General features: G+C 38.5%; 1 protein-coding gene across 11 annotated transcripts in view; it reads right to left on the reverse strand.

The window, feature by feature from the left end:
* ralgapa1 (Ral GTPase activating protein catalytic subunit alpha 1) overlaps positions 1 to 20,328 on the reverse strand; it is a 311,644-nt gene that overhangs the window by 194,032 nt on the left and 97,284 nt on the right. For 8 of the 11 annotated variants that reach the window (XM_043697826.1, XM_043697822.1, XM_043697823.1 and 5 more), the window contains exons 16-18: positions 10,116 to 10,277; positions 1,673 to 1,816; positions 442 to 609 (exon numbers count right to left, since the gene is read on the reverse strand). In XM_043697826.1, the coding sequence (XP_043553761.1) occupies positions 442 to 609; positions 1,673 to 1,816; positions 10,116 to 10,277 (474 nt within the window). Of the gene's footprint in view, positions 1 to 36; positions 610 to 1,672; positions 1,817 to 10,115; positions 10,278 to 20,328 lie in introns of all 11 variants that reach the window. The other 3 variants (XM_043697827.1, XM_043697832.1, XM_043697833.1) reach the window with 2 other exon arrangements.

A 20,328-nucleotide genomic window follows, 5' to 3' on the forward strand; every position in this document is an offset into this window, starting at 1 on the left:
TTTCAGTGTTTCCTCCCAAAATCTTATCTTGACTACTAGTATCGCACATTTTTACTTGCCTTATATAGTCTAGATCGGTCTCACCTACCATTAACTCAACATTTTCATTTAAGGAAATGTCATTTGCATCCTCTCCCGATTTATGTTTGGTGTGTTCCATTTCTTCAGTAGACTCATTAAAATATTTGCATATGGAAGATAGCAAATCTGCCTCACTATCATCTACTGTGTGTTGACTGCAATCATAATAGGAAGTTATTGTTTCTATATCCCCTACAAGATGACAAAGATGATCATAAATATTATCACCAACTTCCAGAGAATGTTCTGTACTGTGCGCATCTGTGAAGTGACTTTCAGTGGACCTAGATAACGAGAACACCTCAGCAGAACTTTGCAAACTTGAAGGAACTGATGAGCTGTCAATGACAGGAACTGCACCTTTAGCTCGTTCAGCTATGAACGGTTCCATTATATCAGATGTGCTGCTGCTTCGTGGCATTGGCTGCTCTTCACGTACAGTGCTAAATACTTCAGAGGTGTTTTCTTCACTCTGAGAATAATGCCTTATTCGAGTAGGCCGGGCCAAAATTTGGGCATCATCAAGATCTTGAAAATAAACCACAATTAATGGTTATAATTTGGAGAAATTGGAATTTCCAGCAAGACATACCATAACCAGCCATCCCTTGCATGTGTACAAATCAGCTCAGGACAAAATATCAAGCTTAACAAATGGAAAGGTGAATGCCACAAATTCTGTACATCAATTCTGACCAAAGACAACCATAATTGCAATAATTGTAAAATAAAGGTTAAATGCTATCCCACATATCCAATGTCAATTCTTTGAACTACATATTCAGATATTATAATCAACATGCCAGCCTCAGAATTGTTTGGTTAAATGGAAGAGCATTGAATTAACATGCAAGACTTGTTTTATTTGCTTGAAAAAGGGAATTTTCATTATTTACAGGAAACCTTTAAAGGCTTGTGACAAACAAGGAATCATAGAAACATAAAAATCAAACTATTAGACAAATTAATTTAAACTATATTTATTTTCACACTTATTTACAATCTCCCCAACTTGTGATTTCTTAACCCAACTTACTTTTGTTAGTATTACACTCTGCTGATAGGCTTTACTGAGAAATTATTATTTACATTTTAGTAGGAGTGGGAAAAAGGGAAATACACATACATATATCCAATTGTCCATTTTTCCTAATCCTATTAAAATGTTTGCTTCTACTTTTGTTTGAAGTTCTAAAATACCGTGTATGAAGTTTTTATTTCCACTGATGTTGCTAGAGTTAGTTCTTTATGCTCTTCCTTGTTTTTATTTCAGATTTCTAACATTGGCAACATTTCCTAAAAATCTGATTTTTGCAGTATGCAATCATTCAAGTAAGGAGATGGTTAAGAACATAATACAGTAAAACAGAGGCTGGCTATTTATAGAGGTAACATTTGTGTCAGAAAGCAAACAATATTAATCCTGTAATTTGTTTCCCAATTTCTAGCACAAATCAGCTTCGTAACAAATTAAAATTTTTCTATTTTGTACCATTTTACAAGACCCATTAATTATTACGTAGTTAGAAAAGCCAAGCAAGCAACAAGACGAATGGTAAATAGGCACAGCAAGTAAGCAGAGCTGAACTACCTGAAAGTTCATCAAAAAAGGGGGTGAGGACTAAGTCAAGCAGGTAAGGATTGGAAGAAGTATGGAGCAGAACAGGTGCACTTTTAGCATTGCGCATAGAGGCCGATGTACAAACACAATCACCAATGGATCGGCTTCCGATGGCTTTAAAAAAAAATTAAAATGAAGAGAAAAGAGGGAATCAAAGCAAAGAGTAGTATCCATAGTAATGAAAAGTGCTTTCACAAAAAGACAAAAACTAGGACAACATAAGTAAACTACAGACATACAACTGCAGAAGTCAATTCTGTAACACTCCATGAATTAGGATATCAATCTAAAAATTTTGAAAAGCCATTAAAAACAGCATTTTATTATACTTTGTCCTATTTTTGTGCCATAGGTATTTAGACAACACATGTTTGAAAAGTACAATTATTTAATTCTAAGCCATTACAAAATTCCTTACACATTTTATAGGTCTTGTATAAAGAGAATACTATCCTAAAAGTTTCACAGTACATGGCAGTAGATTATTCAACTTTGTGACAAAGGTCTTAGGGTTGTTGGTTACTGTGAAGTGCACAGTTTGTTCATTCAAAAATCGATCCTACTCATTAAAAAAATGAAGTGAAAACACATTAAACAGTTTTCTCATTAGTAATATGCAGATGTAAACATGAATTTTCTCAGTTTAAGTTGATTTAACAAATAAACAACAATACACTATTCCCATAAATGGTAAAGCCAGGTGTCCAAGTGAAAATGGAATGTTGAAGATTGAAATTAAATAATTGAATAAAACTGATATTTAAATGCATACTAATAACTTGAATAGACAAATGCAGCTTCAGCATTTTCTTGAAGCATGATGGTAAGTAAAGCTAATACAGAAGGAACAATGGGACAGATTTTTATTCCTACAGGAACAAAGCTAAGACTGTAAGTTGTAAAATGTAGAAACCTTCATAAGAATGAATAGACCCTACAGATGATGAGAGAGTAAACAGGAGGAGACAGAAGAGCTCCAATGATAATTATGCTTCACAGAGTTCATGGAAACATTAAAAAGACATTTGCATGACTGGTGTAGCCTTGTTTATTGATAAAGATATGTGATGTAAATACGATGATAGTCATTGACAAGAGAACCACATCTGTAAGTTTTCATTCAATGTTTCAAGGAGAGCACTTTCAAATGTACTTTCATCAAATCTGTCTTGCACATATGTGCTTAAAAAGATCTGTAATAATTGTATGCAGGAATCAAAAATGAATGCTTTAAAATCACCACAACAATTTTGGCACTGAGAGCAGGGTCTTTATAATATTGGTTGGTGATACTGGATTGAATGCTGACATCAAAGGAAGGATGAGAATGGTTATTTTATCATCCATTAGATAGGGAGGTCAGCATTCAAAATGAGCAGATTTGAAGATTTGAACCAGGGAAGAGGTCTGTGTGTGCAATTATTAAAGATGGCATGATGCCACAATTGCGATTTCTTCCTTGGATAAGAAGGTGTAATTGTAACTGCTTTCAGGTTTAAGCAAATTTAATGAGTAACCATGGGCTAAAACAGTAGACACTGTTGTCTAGGGAGAGAACCAGTAGGGTTTGATAGGTGAGGCCATTCCCTAGATAGAGAAAACTGTCAAGATAAAGGAGTTAATTTTCTAGCCAGGTATGGTATATGGAGAGACCATTTCTTTGACAGAGAACCATCAGAGTGTAGGTGTTATACCAGCAAGGCATGGTGGTGCAAATTAGGATGTTTGGATCGATTATGTTTAATCCCGAGTTGGATTGACCTTAGGCTAGAAACCTTCCAAAGTTAGGATTTGAAGTTATATTCCTAATATAATTTTCAAAAGGGAAAATGAATATTAAATTTAGGCACCGCTAGCTGGAACTTGAAAACAAATGGTCGCAGTTTGATACAGTGGGCTCAAAGTCAAAATGAAGAAAAGTAGTAGAGATTGGCTTGAGAAAGACAATATAACAAACGTTTATTCCCCAGAGAGAACAAACATTAATCTTAAATGCTTTTGTGCTGGAAAAGAAAGAGCAGAATTTGAAATAGAGTCTTGTCCAGGAAAATTTTAAAAATGCAGAATGATGCAAGTGCATGAACTGGAGACTGATTAGCTCCACCTCTTTGGAGAAACAGACAAAGTTAACTCTTTGCTCTGGCAGATTGAGATTTCATGCCTCAAACAGAATGGATCTTTTATGCCTTTTGCTTATGAATGTAACATGTTTACTTAACCACTTCAAGAATTAGCTCAGACATTTATAAGAAATTTGAATCAACAAACTATATTAATTTTGGTTAAAGAGATTTTCTGAAAACAATAATAAACACACACAGTCTGATAGTTTCAGTGAGCATGAAAAAGGTAAAGGACATAATTTTCCAGCTAGATTTGGTACAATGGGGGAAGACCTTGACAGAGAATCTTCAGAGTATAGATGTTATATCAGCATGGCATGGTAGTGCAAATTAGGATATTTGAAATGATTACATTTAATTTTGGTCAATGAAATTTTTTGAAACAATAAAAAATCTCACAGTCACACACAGTCTGATGGCTTCAGTGAATACGAAAAAGAGGTTTCTTTTGATAAGATATAAATTATTACCAGGGAAAACTGACATTTTAATGAGCTGTTACTTAAATTTAGGATGATTCTGAGATGCAAAAAGTGTAGCTTAATTTAGCAAGTTACTGCTGAAAAAGAAATAAGATAACAGATAAGCAAAATCCAATAGACAGGTTTCACTTTTGAAAGGTATTGTATAATCTATCATAAAGTTTCTTCAGAGTTTATGAATTAAATAGAATGGTAATTAGTAGGACGTGTAAAACTGTATGAGGGGAAACTTGTAGCGTAAAAAACATTCTGCAAGGAGACATCAAAACATGCTGAAATTGCTTCCCTAACAAAAGGGTAGTCATTGATGTATAAGTAAAGAGATTAGCAATTGAGTTGTTCAGGTGTCACTGCTGAGCAAGCTCGCACACCAAGTCTTACAGACAGCAATGTAACATGCCCTTACATAAGAGAAGTGTCTTCATGGGTTAACAGCTATTTGGAAATAGTGACTGAATGTGAAAGCAACAGCCTTGTAAGCTCAGAGGTTTGGTACAGGTGCTTCCTTTGCAGATGTATTGTAATAGGAAAAACTTAAACACAGGGTGACATCACACTTAATGGTCTCAGCTTAAACTGTACGATTCAAATCTATTTTTGGCTACATGAGAGACAGAAGCAGATCTCTTAATTGTTTTGTTTCAGGTAAACCACCAGAATAATGGCAGTCAGCAAACTGAAATAACAGTGGATATCATCCTGGCAACCACAACAGTGTGACAAACACCCATCTATATATCAGCAAGACTACCGGTTTGCATCCTGGGCAGTACATGCAACAAAGCGACAAAGGAGTCAACTGCTCAAGGCCCTGAGTGGTACAAGGCACAGTGGAGGAATGGTCGTGATTTCACCAGGTTAGACAAATTCATTCCCCTTCATACTGGGAATTGCAGGATGATATTATTAAGAATGTGCATTGATATAACTGGCTAGGATGTGCTGATGTAAGATGCTTTAACTTACAGGTCATTCTGCTATAATGCGCATTTCGTTAATGTGATTTCACTATAAATTGATGGATGAATTGGGGACACTGTTTCTAACGCGCAAACTTTTAAAGTGTGTATTGGTAATAATGTGATTCCGGCCCTATTAGTTTAAATAGTGCTGCTATTACACAATTTTCTTATAACATGGAATTGCATGAGAATGGAACTACTGCATTATAGCAGAACTGACTGTAATAACATAGTTAATGGAGGTTGGAGTAGTGTCCCACTGCTGTATTGCTTCAAGAGGGAGGCATCAAAATGGTCAGGAACCCAAAGATGACGTTACTGCAATACTAGGAAGGACATATAGTTTAAATAGTTAAAGGTCAACTTCATTGAGTCAATTGGTTAGCAGAGGACAAATTTGATCAGCTAGCTGTTGACTAGAAGAATCATAATACTCCTGGAGTAAGGAACTCTAAGAACAGAAAGAAACAGGTTGTGTTCTGGTAGCAATAATTCAGTCCTATGTTCATTGTAGACCTTCAGTACATATCATTAGGCTTTGTGGGAGGTTTTCAAAGTGCTAAGGGTTTGCAATTTTTGGCCAGAGGGACCAAGTATGCAATCATAATGGTAAATATGCAAGAAGCATCAGTAATAAAAGTGTTAACTCTATAATCTGTCTGAAGACTTAACTGATAACATAGGAATGTAAATTCAGAATCTGTGTTTTGAAACCATGTCCAGACATACACACAAAGAGATCAGTCTGAATAATCTAGAAACAGAAAGTAAGGAACTAATGGAGCCTCATCCAGCTCAAGGAACACTGCTTATGTGAGGAAAAGTGCTATGCAACTACTAATCAATTATCTTTTAGCTAATACAGACAAAATCTGAGAATAACCCTACCCAATCTTCTGCTTGACTGCCGAATTCTAGGTACTGATTAGGCACAAAGAACTAAACAATATATATTAATGCAACTCCATGGAGATACAGCTGACATACAGAACGTCAACATGTTCAACTGTGAAGTACTACTTCTGCCAGAGCACCTGCCCGAATGCCACTGCAAAGGTACTGGCAAATCTTCTTGGATTGCCACAATTTGGAACAGAAGAATCAGTCCTTAAAAACGACATTGAGGTCATTAAAGACACTAATTCATGGCAGGATTTGTGTAACTGGGAATTTGATGTACAAATCCACCCTTGCATACAGATCATCTCATGTGTAGGAGTTAATTAAATGGCAATCATTTTGTCCCTGCTTCCCACAGGCTATGTCTGGATGCAGAGACCATGCAAAGTTACATTTTACAACTTACATTCTTAGCTAGTTTCTATATAAATGGAAGCATATTCTGTCATTCCTACAGTCTTGGCTAGATTTCCCAGCAGTGAGGAAACTATAACAGAGGGCAAGAATTTTCAAATTGAAGTTTTGGTGGAGCAGGATCCAATGTAGATTGGTGGGCACAGGGGAGATGAGTTAATTTGGAGAAACTTGGGAGAGCTGAGATGTGAACTTCAAGTTTATGGGGCATATGGATAAAAAGCTGACTAAGGGAGTATTTGAACAACCAAGTGCAAAGGAAAATTTCCTTGGATTTGCATATTGCAAACTTTCTTTACTAGGATAAAAAAAACAAAGGTTAGACTCATAACGAAAGATTTACCAAATGGAGAAAATAAAACCAAGGTTCTGTTTTATTTCAGATCTCAATCACTGCAAAGTGTTGGAGAAAAACCTCAGCAGATCTGTCAGCTGTGAAGAGGGAGAGACAGTCAAGATTTCATGACCAATATGAATTTGCCATAAAATTTGAAGATTAGAGTTTTGGTAGACCATCTCCATGTACATTTGCTACCAAACCGAAGATTTTCCAGCACTTTCTCTTTTTCCTTCTTAAAGACTGAGTGATGACCTGATACTGGTTATGATAGAATAGATGTTGAGAAAATGCCTCCTTTGGTAGGCAAGAAGAAGACAAAAATCATATATAGAAAGAATTACGAACAAATCGAAGTCAGAAATTAAGGAGAAACATGTTTAGACAGTACAATGCCCTCCTACAAGTCATTGTTATGGTGACTGCCATTTAAAGGCAAGACAGATAAACATTTGAGGGAGAAAGCAATTTAAGAATATGTTTAGATTAGATTAGATTACTTACAGTGTGGAAACAGGCCCTTCGGCCCAACAAGTCCACACCGACCCGCCGAAGCGCACCCACCCAGACCCATTCCCCTACATTTACCCTTGCACCTAACATTACAGGCAATTTAGCGTGGCCAATTCACCTAACCTGCACATTTTTGGACTGTGGGAGGAAATCGGAGCACCCGGAGGAAACCCACACAGACACGGGGAGAACGTGCAAACTCCACACAGTTGGTCGCCTGAGGCGGGAATTGAACCCGGGTCTCTGGCGCTGTGAGGCTAACCACAGTGCCACCGTGCCGCCCACGTTGATGGAGTTACATGAGGTTGAGTGGGAAACAAAGATTAGAACAATTAGGTCAAATTTCTGTGTAAATATTGAGAGATACTATGCAATACAATTTACTATACAAATGCCTGGAAGCAGATTTTTTGCAATGGAGAGCACATGGGCTTAGATTTTCAGCTCAGGCAGACCAGTTTGGCATCAGAAACAATGTGCTCAAGGAGGTGAGTGAAATTGATAATGAGAGAATGAAGCTCACAAGGGCTACAAGTAACGTTTATTTGGATGAGTATTTTGTACTGACTATTCAAAAAACACAAGAGACATGGAGGTGCCTAGAAAGATGTTGATGAGCTGGAACCGGATGTTGTTGGCATGAAACTTGATGTGAAATCTTATGGGTTATGTTACTGAGGGACAGAATGTAGATAAGGAAGAAGGTTCCAATATTGATCTTTAGTAAATGTCAGGAATAATGTCACCAGGTAGGGGAAAAAAGCCAATTCAGCAGGTGCTCTGTCTATGGTTACCAAGGCTGCAGACAAACCAGGTAAGGGCAATCCCACACAATTGGACAATGGAAAAGAGGCACTGGAGAGGAATAGCATCATCATCAACTGCATTTCAAAAAGGATAATGCACCACAAGGGATATTATTTGTATTTATTTAAAAGGTTTTTCAGTGTGATGGCTACTGAAAGGTTCAAACCTGTAGTTGCAGGAAATATGTGAATTTGGGAGATGACAACTTACTCAAGAATTTGACATGGGAGGTTAGATCAGGGAAACCAGGTTTTAAGAACAGCAGTTAATGACTGTGTCATTATCACTCCCTCTTCAGAAAAAAAAAGAAAGGACATGAGAGTAGATAGGAAAGAAAATAAGCAGTTCAGGGCTAGGGCAGGTGTGAATATTGACAGACAATGGAAGGAGGAATGCAGTAGGGCATTAAACATCGGTGTGCCCTCAGTTTTAATAATGAAGAAAACCATGAGTTCCGGGTACTTGCTACTGAAGCTCAGGGTTGAGCAAAAAAGGGGTTTAACCAAAGGTTTATTTTAGAAAAAAGTCAAAGGTTATCTTTGCATTCCAGGAATGAAGAACAAGTTAGTTCTCAGTGTTTTGGGAGTTTTGGGAGTGAAGAACAAGTTAGTTCTCAGTGTTTTCCAATTGGATGTAGCAATTATTAACTCAATCAGCTGAGCACCACGTACAGAAATTCTTTACTCCTCTGGATTTAAGGGAGAAGAGATAGGGCCCATACCAAGGTAATGAGCAGGAAGAGCTAGGGTTTTGCTTGTGGCAAAAACGCAGGCATTAAAGGTAGTGGCAAGCAAATGATTGATAGAAAGATAACTGAAGTTGGATTATGACAAACAGAGTGTCATACACTAGATGGTCATGAGTTTGAAAGCACTGCTGTATGTCAGTAGATGATTGAGGGAAGAGATTTTTCTCGATAGGTTCAAACATCAGTGGAGCTGGAAGACAGTAGGTGATTACGAATGGTGAGTGATAAAAATAACTGATTACAAGTGATTGCAGTTATGGAAAGAGGGGCCACACGAGATAGCAAGAACGACAGAGTGGTAAGTTGATAGAGATCAAAGTAGGACTGCAGTAAAGAAATTTCAAAACAAAATATTTTGTGAAGTAAACTAGATAAGTACAATATGTTAAATTAAAATACAAATCCTTTGGCATATTAAAATAGAATTAGAATCCCTACAGTGTGGATACAGGCCATCCAGCCCATCAAGTCCACGCTGAGCGTCCAAAGAGCATACCATCCACATCAGCCCTCCTGCCTTATTTTTGTAACCCTGCATTTCCCATGGCTAATCCACATAGCCTGCACATCCCCTGACATTATGGGGCAATCTAGCATGGCCAATCCACCTAACATACATATCTTTGGACTGGTAGGAAACCAGAGTACCTGGAAGAAACCCACGCAGACACGGGGAGAATGTGCAAACTCCACACAGATAATCACCCGAGTCTGGAATCGAACCTGGGTCTCTGGCGCTACGAGGCAGCAGGGCGAACCATTTGCCACCATGCCGCCCTTTTTAAAGTTATTAAAGGATGAGTGATCGGTAAAAGGAAACTACGTTCAGAACTGAGTATGCGTCTAAAATTATATCATAGTGCAACAGATCTTTGTAAAAAATTTCAGTTACAATACACGAAGGACATGAAATAATTTACATTATTGCAAAAGATGCAAGAAACCCATTTAATCTAACTATAATGTCAAACTGAATATAGAGACAAAATAAAATTATAACAAGACGAATTTAAATAGCAGTAATTCATTAGCAGATTAACCTTCTTAATTAAGGATACACTCAGAACAAAATATTTGGAACAATGAAGAATTTTGAGAAGTCCTTTTGATATTTAAATTTCACGTACCGATGGTTTTCTGTCGTACTATATTTCTTGCCTTTTCTGTTCCAGGGGAACCAGCAGTGGTGGCACTTCGTTGTCTCATTTGTAAGTGCCCAGGTTGATCACGACTCCAACCACGGGAAAATGATTTATCAACAACTGACTTTTGACATCCGTGACTGCCACCTAAATTCCAACAGAAAGCAGTTAGATCTAAGCATTACATTTGAATTCCTGTAAGTTAACATTCAGTGATTATGCAATTCAATAATTAAATCAATTAACCTTTGTTTACTTTTATGTCTAAACTACAAATTTAAAACTGTGTCTCAACCTGCTGGGCTGAGACAAAAAGCAATAAAGCAAACAGAATATTGTTGCACTTCAATAACATTTAAGAAAGGTCAATAAATTAATTTGTTTTTCTTTTGGCAACTGGTATGTCATTTCATTTACATATATTATCAGAAAATTATAATAATTGAGCCTATTTTGGTTCAAGGAAACAAGATAAACTAAAGAAAGCGAGAGTATTGCAGACAAGCGTGCTGCTTACAGACTCTACAGAACTCCAAAGATCTAAGTAGTCATGTCAGCTAATTTTGCACAGGAACCATTAAATTGCAAACACCAAACTCCCTTTTGATTGTGCCATTTCGATCAGTTTTGGGCTCGAAGATTAAGATTAATTTCAACATCATCCAGATGCATCTGCCTGATATTTTTGTATAATACAGTTTCAGTGCTCCACTGTTTGAGTGCTCTTGTTCACAAATACTGTGAGATGCTTCTTGAGACAAAGTTTTTCCTATGTCCATGACAACATACATTCCTAAACCAGGATCAGCAAAGCAGGTCAGCTGGTCACTGATCTTATCATAATTGTACGATCTTTGTTATATACAAATTGGCCGCAGTATTTTCTGACAGGATGACGATCACTGAACATCAACAAATGGTTCACTCATTGAGAAGAATGTTGGAACATCTGAAGCGATAAAATTTACGACATAAGTGCAAACCGTTTTACCTTCGCCTAGATAAAAAAAGGAAGCCACTGGTCCAAGAAGCTAAAATACTTTATAGAAGTTTTTATCTTATGGGATAGGAAGGAAGTATTTTGATGCAGTGTCAGAGACGCCCTGTAGATCATTACAGGATTTGAGAAAACTGTACAGTGAAAATCCTTCCAAATTGTAACTCTGATCCAGCAAAGTCTCCTTAGTCAGTTCCTTAATAATTTCCCTTCTACTTTTTTATGAAGTCCCATTCAAGATGACAAGAGTTATGTGGAAGGTCCAAAAGGATTTAACTTCATTTTAGTAAAGTAAATGCCTATGTTAACAAATGTATATTGGAATCAGTCAAAATGCCCTGTTAGTCTTTTAGACAGCCTGCTATAAATGGCTGACCAACTTCTGTAGCGGGTGTGATGTGTCTCTAGATTTCAATGAAATGTTGAAAAGTGTCAATGGCAGTCGTGAGGATGTCATTCATCAACACAGTGTATGTAATCTTAGAATAATAAACATACTGAAATAAGAGACGCCGGTACCGTCACCAAGCCACCCTTTATTTACATAGTGCTTGACACTGGACCAGCTTCCTCAGAGTCAGTGCGCGGAAATGAAAAGAACCTCTGGCACTCCTAATTATATCTGTCAGCCAGGGGGCCCTGATTGGACCAGATTAACTGCCCCAATCAAGGAACTCATATTCTATGAGGCCCACATTGCTGACCTTGTTACAATTATTACACATTACAATTATTACACATCACCTCTACAACCGTATGTGTTAACTGATGACATCCTCATCAGTTATGTCAAATAGGACTCGTCAGCAGAATTACAGAGACTGGAAGTTATCAAGTTCAATCATCCCACGAGTGACATTTTGTTTCTGTTTTATCCCAAGCAATGCAAAACACAAGGTTAATTCTTCTTTAATGACTAATTAATATTCAATTGAATGCTTTACCAAAAAAAACTTCTAAAATGTCAAATATGTGATTGCAAATACATGCAGTGTAAAATACAACTGCCCAAAACCTTTTGCAAAACAAAGCATGGTTATACCATACAAATTGAGGCTTTTTCTTTGTACTATAGCAATTAGTATGTAAGTATATATGACAGGTTAATTTGCTACTTTACTATATGTGTACAGCCTGTATCTTTTTAAGTTTCTATATTTTTGACAATGAACTGAAATGTGAAAATGACTTTTAAAAACCAAGGAAGGAAAAGCACATTTTAAAAGCAATCATCCAATATTTACTATAAGTGTTAGTTGCATTGTTTTTTTGTTGGAACAGTGAGACAAGTGTAGTTGCAAATGAACTGACACGAGGGACTGTGCACAAAATGAGATTTGGCCTGCAAAAAGTAGCTGATTGGTCTGTACAGAGAAAATCAGTTTGCTAATGGCAATGACTTTCTGCTGTCAACAAGTATTAAAATGTCTCAGAGGTAGCTGAACAACTTGTTTGTGTGACCGAATTGGTCAGAAGCAGAAGAAAGGTGCTGTGAAGAGACATCTCTGCAATTAAACAAAAAATACACCTAATGCCAGAAAAACAGCAATTTAATTTTCCTTACCAGTCGCTGTAAGCAATTGCTTTTAACCAATAAGTTGGGAGACCTGAAAGTTTGTGAACTAGTGCAAACAACAAAAGTATGTGCAGAAGAGAGATCAAACAGCAGCAAGTCCTGGCAAACCAAAAAGGATCATCTCAGTGAACATCATGAACAGGGATTACTGAACGATCTTCCTGGTTTTCCCTCCACCTATAGTTTTTGTGTTTGTGCATGTGCACGTAGGGGGCAGTTTTATAAGGAGAGGCCAGAGATTTAGCCAGAAGAGAGTTATTTGTTGTTATTTCATTTTTGTTTACCTGTAGCTAGAAATTATTTATTTGCAATAAGTAGTAATTCTTGTTAAGTATAGAAACCTGTTCATATTTTCTGGATCTAAAAGACAGATAAATCTGAAAATTTGTGCACTTTGGTAAAATCTTCAATTTTACAATGATTCTAGGAATAGTAGGGCTTGATTCCTTGCATGCTGTCCCAATGAGGCTTGATAGGAACATGCTAAGCACATTGTCACAGGTAAAATCAATAACTAACACCCATTATATATTGACAATGCTAGAATACAGTATTATAACATGACTAATTCAAATTAATCCTCATTGCAGACTGGGTAAAGATGGTAGATTTGCTTCACTAAAGGATTCTGGTGAATTAAAAGCTGCAGTCACGTTGTGATGGAATGCATAGTTTGCACAGTCCAAGTGACATACCATAATCTGGGGGAGGTGCCAGAATCGGGCCCTGGAGAACAGAGTGAGAAGTGGGTATTGACATACAACTAGGACTGAGAAAGAGCAACAGTGAGCTTGAGACTAAGTGCAGTTGGTGAATTGGACCAATGGACAAGCCAAGAGAAGAGCTACACTGAAAGAAACATTAGAAAAATTAGACATTTTTGGGCGAGTGAAATTATGTCTCACAATCTTGATTCGTTTTTTGAGTAAGTAACCAAGAGGATTGACACGAGCAGAGCAGTGGACATTACTTACTTGGATGTTAGGAAAGTCTTTGATAACGTTCCACATGGTAGACTAATTAATAAAGGTGGATCACATGGAATTCAGGGTGACCTTCCCTACTGGATACAAAATTGGCTTAACAGCAGGAGGCAGAGAATGATGATGGAGAATTGTTTTTTGTACTGGAAACCTGTGACCAGCTGTGTTCCACACGAATCAGTGCTGGTGCCACTTCTGTTTACCATTTACATAAATGATTTAGATGAGAATATGAAAAGCATTGCTAGTAAGTTTGCGAATGACACCAAGATTGTTGGTATAGTGGACAGTGAAAAAGGCTATTGAAAATTACAAAGTGATCTTGATCATTTGGGTCAATGCGCTGAAGAGTGGCAAATGGAGTTTAATTTGGATAGATTTACGTATCATTTTTGATTGTTTTACCAAAATGCAAGACTTATACAATTAAAAGTAGGGCCTTGGGAAGTGCTGTAGAACAGAGAGACCTAAGGATTCAGATACATAATTGTTTAAACTTTGTATCATATAAAATAGGGTGGTTAAAAATGTTTAACATGCTTGTTTTTATTGCTAGACCTTTGCGCATAGGAGTTGGGATATTATATTGAGGTTGTACAGGACATTGGTAAGACCTCTTCCAAAGTACTGTGTCCAGTTTGGTTTCACTGTCATTGGAAGGATACCATTAAGCTGGAGAGGGTTCAGAAGAGATTTGCCAGGATGTTGGGGGAATGGAGCGTTTGGGTCATAAGAAGAGACTGGATATGCTGGAACTTTTTTCACTGGAGCATAGAAGATTGAGAGGTCACCTTAAAGAGGTTTGTAAAATTAGAAGGGGTATAGATAAGGTGAATGGCAGATGTCTTTCCATAGGGTTGGGGGATTTCAAGACAAGGGGACATGATTTTAAGGTGAGAGGAGAAAGATTTAAAAAAGACGAGGGGCAACGTTTATACAGAGAGAGTGGTTAATGTTTGGAATGAATTTCCAGGGGAAGTGGTGGATGTGGGCACAATGTTTAAAAGATATTTAGTTCAGTAAATATCATGAGCAAGAAATGTTTGGAGAGATATGAGCCAAGCACAGGCAGGTGCGACTAGTTTAGTTTGGGATTATGGTCAGCATGGTCCAGTTAGACTGAAGGTCTGTTTCCATGCTTTATGATACTGTGACTCCACACAGAGGTCATGTGGCTGATTGTGTATACACACCAGCAGAGAATGCTTTTATGCCACTAAGTGACACCAGCTGGCAAGAAAACAAGTCCATGTGGCCAGATTCGCTGAAAGTGGTGATGCACTTGGACAGTGAACAGGAAAGAGAGATCCAGGAGTGAAGCTAAATAAATTGCTGTCTTCGTTACATAGAATTAATCAAGAATAACCAGTCACGGACATGGGTGGAAGGTTGTGGAGAACTGCACCATTTTGTTGAAGGTTGTAGAGCAGAATTTGGGAGTGGTAGGGGGAGCTCCTATACGATAAGTCTCTAGCTAATTAGCTGAAGGATAGCAGCTGCAATTCTCTGAGGAAGGTCAGAGTTTTCAACGGCCAAGTGGCTCAAATTGCAGTTATACATGTGGGGTAGGATACCATAAATCTGAGAGATCCATCTTTGTTGTAACTGTTATTTAACATGTAATTTATAATATAGAGTCATTCATATTTATTGAATATTTATTATGTGCTGATTTTACTTTGCCTGTTAAAGTAAAATTATCAACTGGTTTTTTGCATTGGAGGTCATTTAAGATCGAGTTGAAGAAGAATTTTTTTCCATGAGGGTAGTAGATCTGTGGAATTCTTTACCACAGAGGGCTGATGAATCTTCATTGTTAAGTACATTTAAGGCTGAGATACACACATTATTAATCAGAAAAGGAATCAAGGGTTATAGAGAAAAGGCAGAAAAAAATTGAGTTCAGAATTATCAGAATCAGCCATGATGTAATTCAACGGCAGAGCAGATTTGATGGGCTGAATGGTCAACTTGTATTCGTACTTCTTACAGTTGTTCAATAAATTGATTTAATTTGGATTTTTGATCTCCATGGGGTTTGTAATTCTGATCTGGCCTAAATGTAGCTTCAGACCAATAACAAAGTGGAAGAATCTTAACTGCCCATTCAAATGACCTCAACTTTACAAAAAAAGGTAAGAAATAAACAGGGCACAACATCCAGCATTGATCTCAACACCAGATAAAACAGGAAGATTGCCTAACCCAAGCCTTGTCGATAATGGATAGGGGAGTCAGGAGGTGAACTACACATTGTTGGTTTACTAGCTCTGATCTGCTCTTGTAGTGAGAGGATTTATAATAGTTAGCTCAATTCAGTTTCTGGTCATTGGTGATCCCTAGGATGTTAATAACAGAAGATTCAGTCGGTGTGACAGTTAAACTCTCTTTTGTTTGTCATTGCTCTTTTGTGGCATGAATGCTATTTTCCACTTGTTTGCCCACATCTGAATTTGTCCACAACTTGCTGCTTTTGGACATGGATTGCTTCAGTGCCTGAAAAGTGGTGAATCATAGCCAACTTCCCTGCTGTACCTTATGATGGACGGAATGTCATTGATGAAGCTGCTAATAATGGTTAGGCCAAGAACACCACCTGAAGAACTGGGGATCTCTTGGCACAGTGGCAGTGTCCCTGCCCCTTATTTTCAAGTCCAACCTGCTCTAGAGATGTGTAGAAACAGAAAATATATTAGAAAGTACATACTCCGAAGGATTCTTACAGTGATGACCAGGAGATTAGATGACTGAACTCCAACAAGCAGAATCATTTTCTTTGAGTTAAGCCAAACAGTGGAATGCTCCCCCCCCCCCACCTCTCTCCTACCATTTCTCAATGACTCCAATTTTGCTAGGGTTCCTTGATGTCATACTGTTAAATGTGGCCTTAATGTCAAGTGCAGTCACTCTGACCTCATATCTGATTGCTGGATTGATTGGCAAGTCAAACATGATTGATAAAAGTGTTGCCATGGAGAATGCAACAATGATGATTGATAATTAACTGTCAGACTTTGCTTAAATTCTAAACCATGCAGATTGATTCTGATTGGTTAAGACATTGTCCTGAGAAATGAGCCAGTGAATGGTTGTGAGATATTTCACTTCGAGCCTGGTTGACAATGCTAAATTGGTTGTCATCATTATTTGTGGCTCACTCAGAATCATTTAGCAAATATCCAATTACTGAATATTCGGACATGGTGTTGCGACTTTTCCAAGCATGGACTAGTTAGTACAGTCAATGCTTAATGGTAAGTCCAAGGGAGTGTTGCTGAACAAAGAGACCTTGGAGTGCATGTTCACAGCTCCTTGAAAGTGGAGACACAGGTAGATAGGATAGTGAAGGCGGCATTTGGTATGCTTTCTTTTATTGGCCAGAGTATTGAGTACAGGAGTTGGGAGGTCATGTTGCGGCTGTACAGGACATTGGTTAGTCCACTGTTGGAATATAACATGCAATTCTGGTCTCCTTCCTATCGGAAAGATGTTGTGAAACTTGAAAGCATTCAGAAAAGATTTACAAGGATGTTGCCAGGGTTGGAGGATTTACGCTATAGGGAGAGGCTGAACAGACTGGGGCTGTTTTCCCTCGAGCGTCGGAGGCTAGAGGTTTACAAAATTATGAGGGGCATGCATAGGATAAATAGGCAAAGTCTTTTCCCTGGGGTCGGGGAGTCCAGAACTAGAGGGCATAGGTTTAGGGTGAGAGGGGAAAGATATAAAAAAGATATAAGGGGCAACTTTTTCACACAGAATGTGGTATGTGCTTGGAATGAGCTGCCAGAGGAAGTGGTGGAGGCTGGTACAATTGCAACATTTAAAAGACATTTGGATGGGTATATGAGTGGGAAAGGTTTAGAGGGGTATAGGCTGGGTGCAGGCAGGTGGGACTAGATTGAGTTGGGATATCCGGTCGGCATGGACGGTTTGGACCGAAGGGTCTGTTTCCATGCTGTACATCTCTATGACTCTATGCTTAGAACATAGAACATCCTTCGGCCCACGATGTTGTGCTGAACATTTGTCCTAGCTTGTTGCAAATAGTGAGAGGGATATCATTTTTAACATAGACAGCAAATGCTTGGTATGTGTGACCTACATTTCTCAAATTTGAGATGGACGGAATGTCTTTTCAGCTTGACAGTAACATGTGGTTAGTGGCAAGAGCCACTTATGTTGCTCCTGTGTAGTATCGTTGTGAAACAGTTAATTTCACTTATTGCTTAAGCTTCTAGGGTAAGGTGACTGCAGACTGGGCAATTCTCAGGTCTGAAGTGGCAATCCTTCTAACAAACCATGGTAATGACACTATTACAACATTCTCATGGTGAACCAGGGACAAGCATGAAATACTGGCCCAGTCAGCGACGCCCACATCCCACGAGTGAATTAAAAACTTCAACCACTCCCAGTCCACTTGCCAACCAAACAGTACTCTCCTTTCATAGAGTATTAGCATGGGTTTCTCCTTAAATTGGTATTCTTGTGAATTGTTATCATGTGTGCAAAATAAAAGCCTTAGGGGCAAAACATGTCTTTTTCAGCAATACACAAAAAACCGTAGTTGCTGCAGAAGGAGGTACATGCTTCTAATGTGGAACTCTGAAAATAAATAAATTTGTAAGTGTTTAAAGACTATCGCCAGTGTTATCCTGCATCAACTCATTGGTCGGATGCTGCCTGACCTGCTGTGCTTTTCCAGCACCACACTCTTGACTCTAATCTCCAGCATTTGTAGTACTCACTTTTGCCTCATTGGTCGGAACATTGAGTAGAAGATTTGGGACATCAAGTCACGGATGTACAGCACATTGGGAAGGCCACTTTTGAAATACTACGTACAATTCTGATCACTTTCCTACACAAAGAATGTTGTTAAACCTGAAAGGGTTCAGAAAAGATTTACAAGGATATTGCTGGGATATGAGGATTTGAGCTTTCGGAAGAGGCTGGATAAACGGGTATTTTCCGTGAAGCATCATAGGTTGAGAGGTCATAGAGTCACGGAGATGTACAGCATGGAAACAAACCCATCGATCCAACTCTTCCATGCCGACCAGATATCCTAACCTAATCTAGTCCCATTTGCCAGCAGCCAGCCCTTCCTATTCACATATAATTACAACATTTAAAAGGGATCTGGATGGGTATCAGCTTTCACCACTTCCTGAGGCAGCTCATTCCATACATGCACCACCCTCTGCATCAAAAAGGTGCCCTTTAGGTCCCTTTTAAATCTTTCCCCTCCTACCCTAAACCTATGCACTCTAGTTATGGACTCCCCTACCCCAGGGAATAGACCTTGTCTATTTATCCTATCCATGCCCATCATGAAGTCATCCCTCAGCCTCCAATGCTCCAGGGAAAACAGTCCCAGCCTATTTAGCCGCTTCCTGGAGCTCAAAACCTTCAACTCTGACAACATCCTTGTAAATCTTTTCTGAACCCTCCAGTAGGTACATCCACATATTGAATCAATAAAATTTTCTTGTATACATTTAAATTCCTCTCCGTTTAAATCCTTAACACTATGGCAGTACTAGTTTACATTTAGAAAGTTAGAATAATAGGGTGGAAAAGGGGATTTTAACAAATAACTGAGGTCTCCTTACCAATTTGTTTCTCAATTTCCCGCTGACCGTTGGCGGGTCAATAGTACAATCCCAACAATGCAATCATCCCTTTCTTATTTCTCAGTTCCACCCAAATAACTTCCCTGGAAGTATTCCCAGGAACATCCTGCCTAAGTACAGCCGTAATGTTACTCCTGATCAAATACACCACTCCCTCTCTTCTCTTGCCCTGCTTTCTATCATTCCAAAAGCATTTGTATCCTGGAACATTAAGCTGCCAGTCCTATATGTCCTTGAGCCACGTCCCTGTAATTGCTATGATATCCCAGTCCCATATTAGTCAGCATGTCCTGAGTTCAAGTGCCTTCTCTGTTAGACCTCTTGGAGCGAAATAAATGCAGTTTAATTTATCAGTCCTGCTTTGTTCCTGACTGTTTAACTTGCTTCTTTTCCCAATTATACCAATTTCCGATTAATCTCTTTCCTCACTATTGCCCTGGGTCCCATTCTCACTGACCCCCCAACTACCACTACCACCCCCACCGCCCCTCACCCTCCTATTCACGCACCAAGCAGCTTTAGTATATCTCCCTGCCAGTACATTAGTCCCCTTCCAATTCGGGTGCAATCCATTCTTCTTATACAGGTCACAGGAAGAGATTCCAATGATCCAAAACTATGAATCCTTCTCTCTGCACCAGCCCCTCAGCCACGCATTCATATGCTCTATTCTCCTATTCCTACCCTCACTAGATAGTGGCACCGGGAATAATCCAGATAATGCTACCCTTGAGAATCTCCTTTTTAAATTCATGCCTAACTTCCGATATTCTCCCTTCAGAATTTTTATTTCCTATGCCTTTAGTTCCAATGTGTACAACTAACTCCTGCTGGTCCCACACCTTTGAGAATATCCTCCACTCTCTCAGAGATATCCTTCATTCTTGCACCAGGCAGGCAACACATCATGCTGATTTCTTGCAGTCGGCTGCAGAAATGTCTGTCTGTGCCTCTGACTACAGAGTCTCCGATCACAATCGATCGTTTGGAATCTGGAGTACCCTTC

This window comes from Chiloscyllium plagiosum, chromosome 10 (genome assembly GCF_004010195.1).
Source record: "Chiloscyllium plagiosum isolate BGI_BamShark_2017 chromosome 10, ASM401019v2, whole genome shotgun sequence".
Taxonomy (NCBI): Eukaryota; Metazoa; Chordata; class Chondrichthyes; order Orectolobiformes; family Hemiscylliidae; genus Chiloscyllium; species Chiloscyllium plagiosum.